The sequence below is a fragment of the Pagrus pagrus genome (assembly GCF_965226575.1).
Source record: "Pagrus pagrus genome assembly, chromosome: 4".
NCBI classification, from domain to species: domain Eukaryota; kingdom Metazoa; phylum Chordata; class Actinopteri; order Spariformes; family Sparidae; genus Pagrus; species Pagrus pagrus.
This window is the reverse complement of record NC_140188.1, coordinates 12,455,356-12,472,714: the sequence shown is the minus strand read 5'-3', so window position 1 is coordinate 12,472,714 and position 17,359 is coordinate 12,455,356. Positions and strand designations below refer to the sequence as shown.

Sequence of the window (17,359 nt, the reverse complement as noted above, 5' to 3'; positions counted from 1 at the left end):
TACATCCTGGGAGACCCCCATCTCATTGGCTATGTGATTTTTTTTCTTGTGGGACTTTTTCTTCACTGTAAAGAGGGTATAAGGACAGATGGTGTTATACACTGCACAGATGATAAAGTCCCCTGAGGAAAATTGGGATATGTGAGTTTGGGTGATATAAATAAAATTTGCTTTGACATGATGTGATTTTTGGGGAGCACAAATCCAAGTTTGTATCTGTTTACATATTGTTATAGTATTTAAAGGACCGTTGTGTAGGACTTAGTGGCATCTACGGGTGAGGTTGCAGATTGCAACCAAATGAATATGTCTTCTCTCAGCAAGCATATAGGAGAAACTACATTGGCTGCTAAAAATATGAAAGACCCTCTCCACAGTCAGTGTTTCGGAGCTCGTGTAGAACCATGGCAATACAACATGGCGCACACTGTGCCCTTTGTAGATGTAAAAGGGTCATTCTACGGTAATGAAAACATGACTTTTGTTTTCTGATGATAAAATACAAATGAAAATATAAAATTGAAAAGTAATACATGATTTTAAATATCTACTTAATTTCTACCAGTAGCCCCCCCCCCCCCCCCCCCCCTAAATCATATACACTCAACCTTTAAAGTAAACTTAAGCCCCACAAAATCTTGTTGGGCACCTCCCTCCTCTCGACCCACCCGTTTTGTCAACACGGATAAAACATTACCAAGTATTTTTTTCTGCTCCAAAATGTATAAATATCAGTGCAAGCTTTTGATTTAATCTACATGTGATGCCACCCAGTGGTTTAGTTCTCCTCGACAACATGACGTCTACACAGAGGGGGCCAGGGAAGGGATGGATACTCTTGTTGTTGGTGGCGTCTTTCTCTCAGGCTGAGGAGCCAGTGTGCAGGCTGATAGGGGATCCAGAGAATCCACAACTATCTAAGGATGGGGACATTTTGTTGGGAGGAATCTTTTCTTTCCACAACAAGTGGAAAAATAGACAGCATACCTACATGCAAAAACCACTGCCACTGCAATGCACCAGGTAAATGAACCGGCAAATCTAACCTTTTTAGATTTCAAATATCTAAGAGTTATTGAGTAGAGATACAAAACAGGTAAAAAAAAAAAAAATGTCTGTCAAACTGAGGATTGAAATACATTTTCCTTGTGTGTATTAATGCCTTCAAATGCTTTTACTTCATACTATATTTCTATTTTGAAGATATATTAGTTGCAATTTCAACTATTTATTACTGTCCACATAAAGTTTGAATTTCAGAGGGTTCCAGTATGCCCAGGCTATGCTCTTTGCCATAGAGGAGATCAATACCAGCACAGACCTACTGCCTGGCATCTCTCTGGGCTATAAGCTCTATGATGCCTGTGTCTTCATTGCCAGAGGTGTAACGGTCGCACTGGCCTTGGCTAACAGCAATGAAGTGGTATTTGCACCCTCTGAGGCACCATGTACCAGACCTGCCCAAGTGCAGGCCATTTTGGGAGGGACCTTTTCCTCTCCCTGCATGGCTATATCAACTGTCATCGGACCCTTTAATATCCCACTGGTGGGTAAGATTGATAAAAATATGATATTTTTGAACAAAAATAATTATTGAGTGCATCTATTTGTCAAAGCTAAAAATGGTTTTAAGAATAATACTGTGCTGTGTAAGTGTTGTATATTTCATATTTTTATCTTAGGATATGATTTCTTTTCTTTTTTTCTTTCAGATCAGCCACCTTGCTACTTGTGCTTGTCTTAGTGATAAAGCCAAGTATCCATCCTTTCTCAGAACAATACCTAGTGACTACTACCAGAGCAGAGCCCTGGCCCAGTTGGTCAAGTACTTTGGTTGGACTTGGGTTGGAGCAATTAGAATAAATAATGATTATGGCAATAATGGCATGGCCACATTTACAGAAATTGCCCAGCAGCTGGGCATCTGTCTGGAATACTCTGTGTCTGTCTTGAGAACAGATTCACCTCACAAAATAGTAAAGATAGTTGACATTATCAAAACTTCAACTTCCAAGGTGATTGTCACTTTCCTCTCCCCCACAGAGTTGTATATGATAATACAGGAGTTATCTCATCACAACTTGACTGGGTACCAGTGGGTGGGCACTGAGGCCTGGATCTTTGATTTTCAAACAGCAGCCATGGATAGACATCACATTCTGGATGGTGCCATAGGCCTGTCCATCCCCAAAGCACATGTCAGTGGCATGAGAGAGTTCATTTTGGACGTGAAGCCACTAAATTCATCCAGTGACGAATTGTTTACAGAGTTTTGGGAGACATTGTTTAGCTGTAAGTTTATGTTTTCAAAGTCACCAGCAGGGAATCAGAGAGAATGTACTGGACATGAAGATGTTACTGAAGTACAAAACAGCTTCACTGATATGTCTCTCATGCCTCTCTTTTACAATATCTATAAAGGAGTGTATGCTGTGGCCCATGCACTTCATAATATTCTCAGCTGTAATAAAACATGTAACAACAAGGTGCAGCTCGATCCATTTACGGTGAGTTAGACAACAAACTACTTAAACTTACCTAATTACTTATAGTTTTGTACATTAAGTGTGATGAACAAAAGAAATACTCAAATTTTTTTAAAGAAAATTGTTGCAATTTGTATGTCATGCTGTACGCCTGCAAAATATTTGTCAGATAATGATCTACATTGATGTATATCTTTAGATTTTACAGCACATTAAACAGGTTCACTTCACAACAAAGGAAGGAGATGAGGTTTACTTTAATGAGAATGGAGACCCAGCAGCAAAGTATGAAATCATAAACTGGCAGCCAACAGATAATGGCATTGTGGACTTTGTCACAGTTGGTATTCATGATGCATCTTTACCTGCAGACAAACAGCTGAAACTGCAAAATAAGTCTTTAATTTGGGCACAGAACTCACAACAGGTTAGTCCCCACACATTCAGTGTAATTGTTATTGAAAGTCTATTTGAATTAATGAAAGTGTGTGAGTTAAAAGTCATTGTTAGTAGCAAAATAATCAGTTTTGATGCATTAAAATTAATCATACACGCTTGCATAACAAACACCTTGTCAAAATGAATGCCAATAGATTTTTTTCATTGCCACTTTGTTCATGCAGGTGCCTTTGTCAGTTTGCAGTGAGAAATGTCCACCAGGAACTCGCAAGGTTCTGCAGAAAGGAAAGCCTGTGTGCTGCTATGACTGTTTAAGATGTGCAGAGGGAGAAATCAGCAACACAACAGGTGTAGTAATATTCAGTGCTCAAAGTTGTCATGTTCACATGCACATTTTAAAATAGTTTTTTAAGCAAACCATAAGAAAAACAATGTCATTATATCAGTCAATCATTACTTCAGACATCTATTATCCTAAAAAAATACCAATACAGAAGTCTGAAATCTGATATCAAGGTTAAAGGCCCACTGTGAATGTAACACAAAGTTATGTGAAATTACACAAATTTCATTGTTTATATGCCCACTAAGAAATCACTGGGAAGATCCTAACGGTCTATATTGTTTTCTGCCCAGTCATTTTCAGACATCATGGGTCACATCTGTGGTTGAGAATGAAGTAATTGTGGCTTGCATTGTCAGTAGCAGTCTATTTTAGGAAAACAAATATGATTGAGAAGAACAGACATTTGTAAGTCAGGTATGAAGTACAGTCCATGAGCTTTTATTTGAAAAACAAACACACAAACATACTGAGCAAGTCTAACACAGGCTCTAATTTTATTTTTCAGACTCTATCACCTGTGTGAGATGTGACCCTGAATTCTGGTCAAATGAAATAAGAGATTCCTGTATTAAGAAGGTGGAAGAGTTTCTCTCATATGAAGAGATTATGGGAGCACTTCTTACAGCAGCCTCCCTCTTTGGAACATGCATGACTGCTGTTGTGGCGTTCATTTTCTTCAGATACAGACAGACTCCAGTTGTCAGGGCCAACAACTCTGAGCTGAGCTTCCTGCTGCTCTTCTCCTTGACTCTGTGTTTCCTGTGTTCTCTGACCTTCATCGGCCGGCCCACTGAGTGGTCCTGCATGCTGCGACACACAGCATTCGGCATCACCTTTGTCCTCTGTATCTCTTGTGTTCTGGGGAAAACAATAGTGGTATTAATGGCCTTCAGGGCCACACTTCCAGGTAGTGATGTGATGAAATGGTTTGGGCCTGCACAGCAGAAGCTCAGTGTCCTTGGTTTCACTCTGATACAAGTTTTGATTTGCATACTATGGCTGACAATCAACCCTCCCTTTCCTTCTAAGAATTTGTTACTCTATAAGGATAAAGTCATCTTAGAGTGCGCTCTGGGCTCAGCTGTAGGCTTTTGGGCTGTACTTGGTTACATTGGACTTCTGGCCATGTTATGTTTTATTCTTGCTTTTCTGGCTCGGAAACTGCCTGATAATTTCAATGAAGCCAAATTTATCACCTTTAGCATGCTGATATTCTGTGCAGTATGGATCACTTTTATCCCAGCGTATGTCAGCTCTCCTGGGAAGTTCAGTGTTGCTGTGGAGATATTTGCTATTCTGGCTTCAAGTTTTGGTCTGCTCATTTGTATTTTTATTCCAAAATGTTATATTATCTTACTGAAACCAGAGAAGAATACAAAAAAGCATATGATGGGGAAGGGGCCACCAAAATCATTCTGAATATTATGTTCTTTTGTCTTTGAGAGAGGGAGAGAGAGAGAGAGAGCTAGAGACAGAGATACACACATAAATAAGATAATAATATAATAATAACTACAAATATACATCTATTTTGCATTTGTTTCAGACATGAGGTACCATGTAGAGCACATGTGCAAAATATTTTGCTCAGTCACTGCATGGCGCCTGTTATTTTCATACCACCAGCAGATAGCTCAACATGTTCATGGTTTGCCCTTGGTGTCAAGGTTGTGAGCAAACACATGTAAATACCCATGTGAAACCTATGCGATTACATGTGAAACGATTGGGACTACATACAGTATGAAACCCATGTGAATGTCCACGTTAAACCCATACAAATTCCCTTGTGAAACCTATTGGATTTCATGTGAAAGCCATGTTAAACCCATGTAGAGCATTAAACCATCTAACATGACAGCTTACAGTCCAAGTTTACATTTGTGTTTAATTGGATAAAACATTTCATAGAAAATGTAAGCACTAACACTTCTTGTATACACCCACAAGTATTTCTGTATGCAAGATTTCATATGAGTTTCACATAAAGTTAACAGGTTCTAGTTCTAGTTCTCTCTCCTTCACCGAGCCAGACCCCGTGGAAAGTCTAGCTTTCCACATGTATAATATGTGCTCATTCTTACTTTTACACACACCGTATGACACACTCACCCATCCGACTACTGACACTGATCACAAATTTGCACATTTCATGTCAATTTGTAGTTTGACCAAATTAAAGCCCTTCAAGGTGATGTTTATGTCCCTCTAATAGCCCATCAACGTAAAGCCTCCTCTTTTGTTACAAGACAGAGCCAACTTGTAATGCCATCTTACAGCAGCTAAACTTTGTAACCCACCCCCCTCCTGGATTTCCTGTTGTCAAACTGGCCACAGTTGGTCTTATACAGCAGTTTGTGTTTGGTACCGACACCTGCCCTGCTCACTTGGAGCCTGGCTTAGTTAGCTACTGTTAATGGTTATTTACCAGCAAGTACAGCCACTCTGTGTATCACCGAGGGTTCAGGCAGACTAGCCGGAGGACATTGGAGGGAAAACCGGAAGACATCTCATCCATATTATATGGATGAGATGTCTTCCGGTTTTCCCTCCAATGTCCTATATATATATATATATATATATATATATATATATATAATATGGTCCAGTGTCACCCAAATCCGTGAATAAAGTTAGAAATATGTGTTTTTGTACAGTTGTCAGTGAGGCCTGGTTGATGACTTTTTGATGTGTCTAACATGCAATCCCATGAGTTTCACATGTAATCCCATTGTGCTTACATTGTGCTTTTGTCTTTCTTTTCCATCATTGGGTATTTTGAATGTCCTTTTGTGTCTCTCTGAATACAGACAATAGAGTGTCAAGTTCCACAATATCATAAAAGCCTACTCTGAGTTCACATTTGCCAGTGATGTTTGAAGCTAACCATAGCTTTCATACAAGCAAACATTTAAAAACTGATGCAAAGCTAGCAAAGTCAAACACACTAATCAAGTCTTCCCTCGACGCACAGAACAGTTTCACAAGTAAACACCGTGTTCAAGGTGTTGACTTGGCCTCCAAATTTCCAAGATTTCAATCCAATCGAGCATGTATGGGATGTGCTGTACAAACAAGTCCGATCCATGAAGGCCCCGTCCCTCAACTTACAGGACTTAAAGGATTGTCAGCGTCCTAACCCCGTCCTAATACTCATTAGCAAATGTGATAACTAAATTTAACAAATTTGAATTATTTTTACTATTACAGTTTTAGTTATTGTGTACTGCAGTTCTATGTGTGAAAAAAGTTCAGTTTTATGAATGGTTATCATCTTGCAATGTTATGCTAAAATGCTATCAAAACGAAGAACACATTATGACCAGAGGAGAAGAGGTGAGAATACTTTATAGTGGCAAGAAATTCAAATAAAAACATTTTAAAATGTTTTACTCCGCACATTGACTCCATGCCTACAGCCTTGGCTAGATGTGTGAAGACGCTCCAACATTCAATTGCTTTTATGATTGCGACATTACATGGTTGTTTATGAAGCCTGTTGCAATGCCGTCAAATGGTCCAAAGAACATAAATAAAACAAAAGTCAGGTTAACAAAATAAATTAATCAGTGGGCCATTTCAGTTAACCTTGGAAGTTTCACCCTTATCCTGCATTGTTTTTTAGTGTTTCAATTATTTAATAATTAATCAATCAACATGATTGTGTGCTTATGAACAAAACAATTGAAAATTGGTATCTGACAACATATTAAGATGTGTAAAAAAGAAGACGGCCACAAATCCTTTGTTGTTTGGGGACATTCCTCCTCTCACTCCACCTCAAAGGTCTACATCACTGTTCTATGATTATTTTTTATGCTGCTTCAAAATGTATAAATATCAGAGCAAACTCTGGATTAACATTAAGATACTTTAGCTCTCTCAGATGTTATGACGTCGACACAGAGCTGGCCAGAAAAGGGTTGGGTGCTCCTACACTTATTGTTGGTGGTGTCTGTCTCTCAGGCTGAGGAGGCGGTGTGCAGGCGGAGAGGGGATCCTGAGAATCCACAGCTATCTAAAGATGGGGACATTGTGTTGGGGGGAATCTTCTCTTTCCACAGCAGCTGGAAGAACAGACAGGATACTTACATGGACAAACCATTGCCACTGCAATGCACCAGGTAAAACACACCAAAGAAATCTATTTAGATTTAGAATATTTAATTCATGCAGATACAAAATAGGTATAAACAATGTCATCAAACTGAGTAGCAAAAAAAGAGATATTCTTGTGCATTAATACATCAAATAGTTTGATTTTCTGTGCCAGTCTTTTAATTTGAAGGAGAAAATGGTTGCATTTTCAACAATATTTATTTAAAGTGTAACTATCTGCATTAAGTTTGAATTTCAGAGGGTTCCAGTATGCCCAGGCTATGCTCTTTGCCATAGCAGAGATTAATAACAGCACACACATACTGCCTGGCGTCTCCCTGGGATATAAGATCTATGATGTATGTGGCTCCATTGCAAGAGGTGTGACTGTTGCACTGGCCTCAGCCACTGGTAATGAAGTGGTATTTGCACCCTCCAATGTACCATGTACCCGACCAGACAATGTACTGGCTCTTTTGGGAGTGACCTCTTCCTCTCCTTGCATGGCTATATCTACAGTAATCGGACCCTTTCATATACCACTGGTGGGTAACAATAGTTAAAATGGAATTATACATGTGAACAAAAAATATTATTTTGTAATTCTTGAAGCTGGTCTAAACCAAAGTGTTTTTGTTTTCTGTTTTGTTGTTTTTTTAAGAATTGTGATTTGTTTTGTAAATGTTTATTTTAAAATCCTTATGTCAGAATATAATTTCTTTTTTTTTTTCTTTTAGATCAGCCACTTTGCAACTTGTGCTTGTCTCAGTGATAAAACCAAGTACCCATCATTCCTCAGAACAATACCCAGTGACTACTACCAGAGCAGAGCCCTGGCCCAATTGGTCTATTACTTTGGTTGGACTTGGGTTGGAGCTATTAGATCAAATGATGATTATGGCAATAATGGCATGGCCACATTTACAGAAACTGCCCAGCAGCTGGGCATCTGTCTGGAGTACTCTGTGCCTTTCTTCAGAACAGATGCACCAGACAAAATACAAAAGGTAGTTGACATTATCAGGGCTTCCACTTCAAAGGTGATTGTCGCTTTCCTCTCACACATGGATATGGATGTGCTAATACACGAGCTGTCTCACCACAACTTGACTGGGTACCAGTGGGTCGGCACTGAGGGCTGGATCTCTGATTCCCAAATTGCAGCAATGGATAGGCATCGCATTCTGGATGGTGCAATAGGCCTGTCCATCCCCAAAGCACATGTCAGTGGCATGAGAGAGTTTATTTTGGATGTGAAGCCACTCAGTTCATCTAGTAATGAATTGTTCACAGAGTTTTGGGAGACATTATTTAGCTGTAAGTTGAAGAAATCAAAGTCATCAGCAGGGAATCAGAGAGAATGCACTGGACATGAAGATGTGACTGAAGTGCAAAACACCTTCACTGATATGTCACTCATGCCTATCTTTTACAATGTTTATAAAGGAGTGTATGCTGTGGCCCATGCACTTCATGATATCCTCAGCTGTAATAAAACATGTGACAACAATGTGCAGCTAAATCCATTTACGGTGAGTTAAGTTAATTCATTGTTTTTACGTTATGCCTCATTTACAGAGAAATTGGTTATAATTTTGGGGAAAATGTTGTCTGTCATGTTTAGACAATAGAACTACAAGGTATTTTTTCAGATGATGCCCTTCATTGATGCATGTCTTGTTAGATTTTGCAGCACATACGAAAGATTCGGTTCACAACAAAGGAAGGAGATGAAGTTTACTTTAATGAGAATGGAGACCCAGCAGCAAAGTATGAAATAATAAACTGGCAGCCAACAGAAAATGGCATTGTGGACTTTGTTGCAGTTGGTCTTCATGATGCATCTTTACCTGCAGACAAACAGCTTAATCTACTAAATAAGTCTTTAGTTTGGGCACAGAACTCACAACGGGTAAGATACAATCTGCTCACTGCAGATTTTATTGTTATATTTATGAAATATTAGTTATTTTGATTGTATCCTCATCTTTGGTTGTCAATGCAGGTGCCGTTGTCAGTTTGCAGTGAGAAATGTCCACCAGGAACTCGCAAGGTCCTGCAGAAAGGAAAGCCTGTCTGCTGCTATGACTGTTTAAGGTGTGCAGAAGGAGAAATCAGCAACACCGCAGGTGTAGTAATATTTAATGCAAGACAAAACAAGAATCTGAAAGCTGTCAGCAACATACATTTACGCATAGTTTTGGAAATGCATATCAAGGTCAAATAAAACATTTGGAACTCAAGTGTATTTAAAATGACCCTGATGTCATTGTTTATAGAAAAATGGTGGTTGTCTGTTTTCAGCCCTTCATTCTCAGACTTCTTGGGTCAGATCCATGGGAAGAGAAGGATGGGACTGTGGCATGCATTGTCAGCAGCAGTGTATTATTTGTTTCAGCCACAATGAGGGATTCCTTAACAAATGATTCCATATAAAGTAACTGATTCAAATATTATTGCAATGTTGCGATTCAAAAATTTACTGTGAAAAGTTATAAAAATGGTGAGTTCACTCAAATGAGAAAAAAAGGCCATAGGTATATTCTCATATCCTCCTTGTGGTATCATTGCATACAGGTAGTTTTGACTTCATCTGCTGACCATCCTCTTAAACTGAAACAATTACATTGAGAGAGGATGAAATTGTGTTTGTGCTAGAGCAGTGACAACAAATTGACATGTGAAAAAAAAACATTTAAAGCATGATACCATTTTCAGAAAAAAATAACAAGCTTAGACATTACAAACTACAAAAAAAAACAATTAACAAAAAGAAAGGAGTAAAACATATTTATACTGTATGTTCTAAGAACCCAGTAATTCATGACGATACCGCGTAGCTGTCTCGAAGTTCATAAGTTGGTAATAAGTTATCTGATTATCATGTAGTGTCTGTCTTGTGTGCTTTAAAAGGTGCATCATAAAGATTAAAACAAGATAACTGTCCTGAGCAAGTATCTGGTAATCATCTAGTGTTTGCAAGCACAGAAAAGATGCAACATAGGCAAAAAACAATACAAACATACTGAGCAAGTCTAACACATGCTTCAATATCGTTTTTTTTAGATTCTATCACATGTGTGCGATGTGACCCTGAGTTCTGGTCAAATGAGAGAAGAGATGCCTGTGTAAAGAAGGAGGCAGAGTTTCTCTCATATGAAGAGATTATGGGAGCACTGCTCACTGCAGCTTCTCTATTTGGAACATGCATGACTGCTGTTGTGGCGTTCATTTTCTTCAGATACAGACAGACTCCTGTTGTCAGGGCCAACAACTCTGAGCTGAGCTTCCTGCTGCTCTTCTCCTTGACTTTGTGTTTCCTGTGTTCTCTGACCTTCATCGGCCGGCCCTCTGAGTGGTCCTGCATGCTGCGACACACAGCATTCGGCATCACCTTTGTCCTCTGTATCTCTTGTGTTCTGGGGAAAACAATAGTGGTGTTAATGGCCTTCAGGGCCACACTTCCAGGTAGTGATGTGATGAAATGGTTTGGGCCTGCACAGCAGAAACTCAGTGTCCTGGGTTTCACTCTTGTACAAGTTATCATATGTATCCTCTGGTTAACAATTTCTCCTCCTTTTCCCTTCAAGAATTTTAAAACATTCAAGGAGAAAATCATCTTAGAGTGCGCTCTGGGCTCAGCTGTAGGCTTTTGGGCTGTACTTGGGTACATTGGACTTCTGGCCATGTTATGTTTTATTCTTGCTTTTCTGGCTCGGAAACTGCCTGATAATTTCAATGAAGCCAAATTTATCACCTTTAGCATGCTGATATTCTGTGCAGTATGGATCACTTTTATCCCAGCGTATGTCAGCTCTCCTGGGAAGTTCAGTGTAGCTGTGGAGATATTTGCTATTCTGGCTTCAAGTTTTGGACTGCTCATTTGTATTTTTATCCCAAAATGTTATATTATCTTACTGAAACCAGAGAAGAATACAAAAAAGAATATGATGGGGAAGGGAGCCTCAAAACCATAATAAAAACTTGAAATAATATGGTAGCAAAGGCATTCAAGTGCCCTTTAATTTTGAGATAATAGATTGTTAATCAGGCTGTCAGCTGGTCATTTATCTTCATTTCATTGAAGACTTGCATTTTGTTCCTGTATTTCATTTCATTTTTGACATACAATATCGCAAAGAAATCATTGAATACTGTGTAATATACATTCATACACAGCTGGGGAATGAACTTCCAACCCTGTTAACAGTGGATGACCCCCACCACCTTCTCAGCCACAGTCGCCACAATCAATGCACTGTTTAATCAAGTACAAAGACATGCACCTAATTCCTGATTTCACAACATTTAATACAGTTCATAAAACTATAATGAAATAATAAAATCCGGAGTCTCACAGACAAAAAAACACCTTTGACTCAATTTATTTGTTTTCCTGAGACTTGACTTCAACTGTGAAAACTTTCCCCTTGTTGTTGGAATGTTTAAAGCCATGCTATGAGCTGTAGAGTTGATTGGTTAGGCCTGAAGAGCAGAGCTCAGAATAGATCTTAACCATCGAGGTGCACCATTTCTTAAATATGGTACACCTCAATGGTTAAGATTGGAGTTGTTATTTCAAGTAGTGAGGTGATGTATCATGTGGCAACCAGGCCCCCAGGATGAGTGCTAGTCTTTGAAGAAATTTGTAGCAGCCAAACTATGAAATTACATCGTCACGTGATGCACTGGGGCCCAAAAAGACTTTTTCCCATAAGCTAACATTGTGAAAGAAGCATCTGTAAAATGGTGGATACATTTTTTTTACCTTTACAACCCCCGCAAAATGACTTGTTTCACTGTCATCAACCCAGCCATTCATTCCACTAAAATTTGCAAAGTCTAGAAGAGCCACACAATTAAAGTATTAAGGATTAACAAGCTAACTGCATCTGCTATAACAGCACCTGTTCTTGCCGTGGACTGCTCCCGCTAAACATTAATGCTAAGCTAGTGACCTAGTGGAATAAAACAGACTCTGTCTGACATTTAATCATCAAGATAACAGCAATGGACAACATAAGGGGGTGGCAGAGTGCACATACATTATTTCATTGTTTTCTGCTGTTTAAATTTAAATTATGAACTCATAACAAAGGGAAACCTGTTGAATAGCACAAATAAATATTCTTCACAGTTCAGATGATTAAAATTGGCTAAGGCCTGAAACTCTTTCTGTTTGTTCATGTTCCTTCCTCTTGCCACACCTTTTAGGTCCACAGAGATTAAACATCACTGTCATTATTTTTTTGTGGTGCTCCAAAATGTATATGTACCAGTGCAAACTTTGAAATTAACACTCAGCAGTTCAGTTCTCTCAAACAGTATGACGTCTGTTCAGAGATGGCCAGAACAGGGTTGGGCACTCTTACAGCTATTATTGGTGGCATCTTTCACTCATGCTGAGGAGCCTGTGTGCAGGCGGAGAGGGGATCACGAGAATCCACAGCTTTTCAAGGATGGAGACATCATGTTGGGTGGAATCTTCTCTTTCCACAGCAGCTGGAAAGACAGACAGGATACCTACATGCACAAACCACTGCCACTGCAATGTACCAGGTAAATTATAGCATAAAGCTCTACTTAGATTTCAATTATCTAAGAGGAAGTGTGTACAGATAAATGGAGTTACCAAACTGAGTTTAAACATCATGAATATTCCTTCCACGCTGTATGAAAATGATCAAATATGGTCATTTACTATGTTATTTCTTCTATTTTAAGGATTTTTTTTTGCAATTTTAACTTTTCAAAATGGTCTGCATCAAGTTTGAATTTCAGAGGGTTCCAGTTTGCCCAGGCTATGCTCTTTGCCATAGAGGAGATAAATAACAGCACAGAATTACTGCCTGGCATCTCTCTGGGCTATAAGATCTATGATGCCTGTGCCTCCATTGCCAGGGGAGTGAGAGTTGCACTGGCCTTGGCTAACGGTAATCAAGCCATAACTGCACCATCTGAGACACCGTGTGCCAGACCTGCCCAAGTGCAGGCCATTATGGGAGAGACCTCTTCCTCTCCTTGCATGGCTATAGCTACTGTCATTGGACCGTTTCATATCCCAATGGTAGGTAAGATTTTTCATAATTGAAATCGCAAAATTATGTAAATCTTCCAGCTGACCGTAGAAAAGTAGTTTTCGAAAAATTGTAGAGTGCTGTGTAAATAACGTATCTGTTGTGTTCAAATGTAATCTTTCTTTCTTTTAGATCAGCCACTTTGCAACTTGTGCTTGCCTCAGTGATAAAACCAGGTACCCATCATTCCTCAGAACAATACCCAGTGACTACTACCAGAGCAGAGCCCTGGCCCAGCTGGTCAAGCACTTTGGTTGGACTTGGGTTGGAGCTATTAGGTCAAATAATGATTATGGCAATAATGGCATGGCCATATTCATAGAAACTGCCCAGCAGTTGGGCATCTGTTTAGAATACTCTGTACCTGTCTTCAGAACAGATGCACCAGACAAACTACAAAAGATAATTGAAATTATAAAAGTTTCCACTTCCAAAGTGATTGTCGCTTTTCTCTCCCACAAGGATATGGATGTGCTAATACCTGAGTTGTCTCACCACAACTTGACTGGGTACCAGTGGGTAGGCAGTGAGAGCTGGATCTTTGATTCCCAAACTGCAGCCATGGACAGGCATCACATTCTGGATGGTGCCATTGGCCTGTCCATCCCCAAAGCACATGTCAGTGGCATGAGAGAGTTCATGTTAGATGTGAAGCCATTAAATTCAACAATTCAGAAATTGTTTACAGAGTTTTGGGAGAAATTATTTAGCTGCAAGTTCACGCAGTCAAAGTCATCAGCAGGGAATCAGAGAGAATGTACTGGCCATGAAGATGTGTCTGCAGTGCAAAATAGCTTCACCTATATGTCACTCATGCCTATCTTTTACAATGTTTATAAAGGAGTGTATGCTGTGGCCCACGCACTTCATAATACTCTCAGCTGTAATAAAACTTGTAACAACAAAGTGCAGATAGATCCATTGATGGTGAGTTGAACACCAAAGACTGAAATAATATTTTTGTTTTTACAATATTTCACAAGAACAAAGAAAATGATGAATCATGTGAAAATCAAAATTGTCTGTATCATGTTGTTCAAACATCTAAACGATGTGTGTCAGATAACGACCTATGTTGATGCATATCTTCTCAGATTTTACAGCACATTAAAAATATTCACTTCAAAACAAAAGAAGGAGATGAGGTTTACTTCAACGAGAATGGAGACCCAGCAGCAAATTATGAAATCATAAACTGGCAGCCAACAGAAAATGGCATTGTGGACTTTGTCACAGTTGGTCTTCATGATTCATCCTTACCTGCAGATAAACAGCTGAATCTGCATAACAAGTCTTTAGTTTGGGCACAGAACTCACAAAAGGTAACCCACAATGTGAATACTGTCATGTTAAATTAAAGTAAAAGTTCATAGTTACTGTTACTGAATAACAATGTTTTGTTTTAATGCATCAAAATGAAAAAATGTATTGTTGCAAAGACAGCACCTTGTCAAAGTGAATGCACATATATTTTTCTCAATGTCATTTTGCTCATGCAGGTGCCTTTGTCAGTTTGCAGTGAGAAATGCCCCCCTGGAACTCGCAAGGTCCTGCAGAAAGGAAAGCCTGTCTGCTGCTATGACTGTTTAAGATGTGCAGAGGGAGAAATAAGCAGCACCGCAGGTGCAGTAATATTTCATTCAAAACAAGAATGTCTAAAAGTTTTAAGAAATGGCATATTTTTGTTATGTGATTCCAAGTCTTTGGGAGGAATTCTTGCACGGATTATATAGCAAATATGTTGTTTTTAAAGCAACCCCAAAATGAATGTCATGACATCAAAAATTGATGCATCAAATAACCTGAACAAAATCAGAAAGGGCTACAAGTGAATCAAGTCGATTTGAAACAACTACAATTTCATTATTTATTTAAAAATGAGAAATTTCATGGGAAGATTGGGGCAGTCTGTGTTGTTTTCAGTGCAAAAGCCCACTCAGCCTGAAAGGGAGGGATTGTGGCATGCATTGTCAGCCACAGTGTATTATTTTGGTGCAACCACTAGGAGTGATCAGGCCAGAAAAATGTAAATAATAAATACTTATTTGATTATGAAGCCCTTACTGAAATTAATATCACAATACTATTAAAAACGCTAGAGGTGAAAGAGTTTTGAATTAAATTAAACAAATAAAACAAAACAATTAACAACAATGAATGATGCCTATTCAACCTGTATTTCTACTTAAAACCTCCAAATCCTTCAGGCCGATACGAGAAAGCTGATCTGTCAGTTCTGTTTTGCCAGACTAGTAGGCGTAGAAAGATGTGACAGATACAAAACCAGACACATGTAGTGAGTAATTTCACCTACTTTATTTTTTTTTTTTCAGATTCTATCACCTGTGTGAGATGTGACCCTGAGTTCTGGTCAAATGAGAGAAGAGATGCCTGTGTAAAGAAGGTGGAAGAGTTTTTATCATATGAAGAGACAATGGGAGCACTGCTGACTGCAGCATCTCTCTTTGGAACATGCATGACTGCTGTTGTGGCGTTCATTTTCTTCAGATACAGACAGACTCCTATTGTCAGGGCCAACAACTCTGAGCTGAGCTTCCTGCTGCTCTTCTCCTTGAGTCTGTGTTTCCTGTGTTCTCTGACCTTCATCGGCCGGCCCTCTGAGTGGTCCTGCATGCTGCGACACACAGCATTCGGCATCACCTTTGTCCTCTGTATCTCTTGTGTTCTGGGGAAAACAATAGTGGTGTTAATGGCCTTCAGGGCCACACTTCCAGGTAGTGATGTGATGAAATGGTTTGGGCCTGCACAGCAGAAACTCAGTGTTCTGGGTTTCACTCTTGTACAAGTTATCATATGTATCCTCTGGTTAACTATTTCTCCTCCTTTTCCCTTAAACAATTTTAAAGAGTCCAAGGAGAAAATCATCTTAGAGTGTGATCTTGGCTCAGCTGTAGGCTTTTGGGCTGTACTTGGGTACATAGGACTTCTGGCCATATTGTGTTTTATTCTTGCTTTTCTGGCTCGGAAACTGCCTGATAATTTCAATGAGGCTAAATTTATCACCTTTAGCATGCTGATATTCTGTGCAGTATGGATGACTTTTATCCCAGCGTATGTCAGCTCTCCTGGGAAGTTCAGTGTTGCTGTGGAGATATTTGCTATTCTGGCTTCAAGTTTTGGACTGCTCATTTGTATTTTTATTCCAAAATGTTATATTATCTTACTGAAACCAGAGAAGAATACAAAAAAGAATATGATGGGAAAGGTTGCACCTAAATCCTTCTGAAAAAAAAAAAAAAAAACAACCTTTACTTTGTTTTTTTTAAAATGACTAGAAACAGAGGTCTACACTTTGTGGGCTTGGATTGAGAGTCCACCGTTGGCAATGTAGGGGTGTATGTGTGTAAATGTTGTCATGTCGTTTATAACAATAACATACACTCATTTGCCAGTTTATCAACTAATATAGTCTAATACAACAGTGATTGAAAATGGCCTGCTTTCAAGAAGGTTATGAATAAATACATTTTTAAAGAGGTGTTGTTTCAACTTCATGGCTATTTTCTCCGGCTGCGTGTTGCTGTGGAATTGCATTATACCTAGAGGTGTTTCTCATTTTTAAGTTAACCCTCACTGACACAAATCTCTGATTCCAATTTAATAGGTGCTGTTCCCAATCTGAGTTGTCCCAGATCCTCTTCTGGCAGGATCTGGCACAAATGAAACACTACCGTGTGGATGAAAAAATCCTTGCAAACAAGAAAGTCTCCCAATCTTGTGGGAAAGTATCATGTGCACACTGGAAACTTTCTGGTGCACACATATCCCCTAAGGAGCTGCATAAACTCTATGTCAAAACAATGAATATTCTTATCTGTTAACATATACAGTTAAAAAGGCCCAAAACTATTTCTGTTTTGTCATTACCCTACCTTGTAGCTCGACAGAGATAAAACATCACTGTACTCTTTTTTTTTTTTATTTATTTTTTT

The 17,359-nt window shown here is 39.0% G+C and overlaps 3 protein-coding genes across 3 annotated transcripts; all 3 read left to right on the top strand.

Annotated features, from left to right (window-relative positions):
* Window positions 1-796: 796 nt before the first annotated feature.
* LOC311256454 (extracellular calcium-sensing receptor-like) lies at window positions 797-4,650 on the top strand (the record flags this gene model as incomplete). Its single annotated transcript, XM_084351535.1, has 6 exons — window positions 797-1,023; window positions 1,249-1,546; window positions 1,713-2,507; window positions 2,686-2,913; window positions 3,110-3,233; window positions 3,737-4,650. The coding sequence occupies 6 exons, from the start codon at window positions 797-799 to the stop codon at window positions 4,648-4,650; spliced, it is 2,586 nt and encodes an 861-aa protein (XP_084207661.1).
* Window positions 4,651-7,122: 2,472 nt separating this feature from the next.
* On the top strand, window positions 7,123-16,653 carry LOC311256452 (extracellular calcium-sensing receptor-like; the record flags this gene model as incomplete). The annotated part of the gene is made up of 6 exons (XM_084351533.1): window positions 7,123-7,355; window positions 13,099-13,396; window positions 13,539-14,333; window positions 14,501-14,728; window positions 14,906-15,029; window positions 15,740-16,653. 6 exons carry the CDS (start codon window positions 7,123-7,125, stop codon window positions 16,651-16,653), a joined length of 2,592 nt encoding a protein of 863 aa, XP_084207659.1.
* On the top strand, window positions 7,402-11,306 carry LOC311255686 (extracellular calcium-sensing receptor-like; the record flags this gene model as incomplete). The annotated part of the gene is made up of 6 exons (XM_084350335.1): window positions 7,402-7,418; window positions 7,577-7,874; window positions 8,067-8,861; window positions 9,023-9,241; window positions 9,335-9,458; window positions 10,396-11,306. The coding sequence occupies 6 exons, from the start codon at window positions 7,402-7,404 to the stop codon at window positions 11,304-11,306; spliced, it is 2,364 nt and encodes a 787-aa protein (XP_084206461.1).
* Window positions 16,654-17,359: the final 706 nt, after the last annotated feature.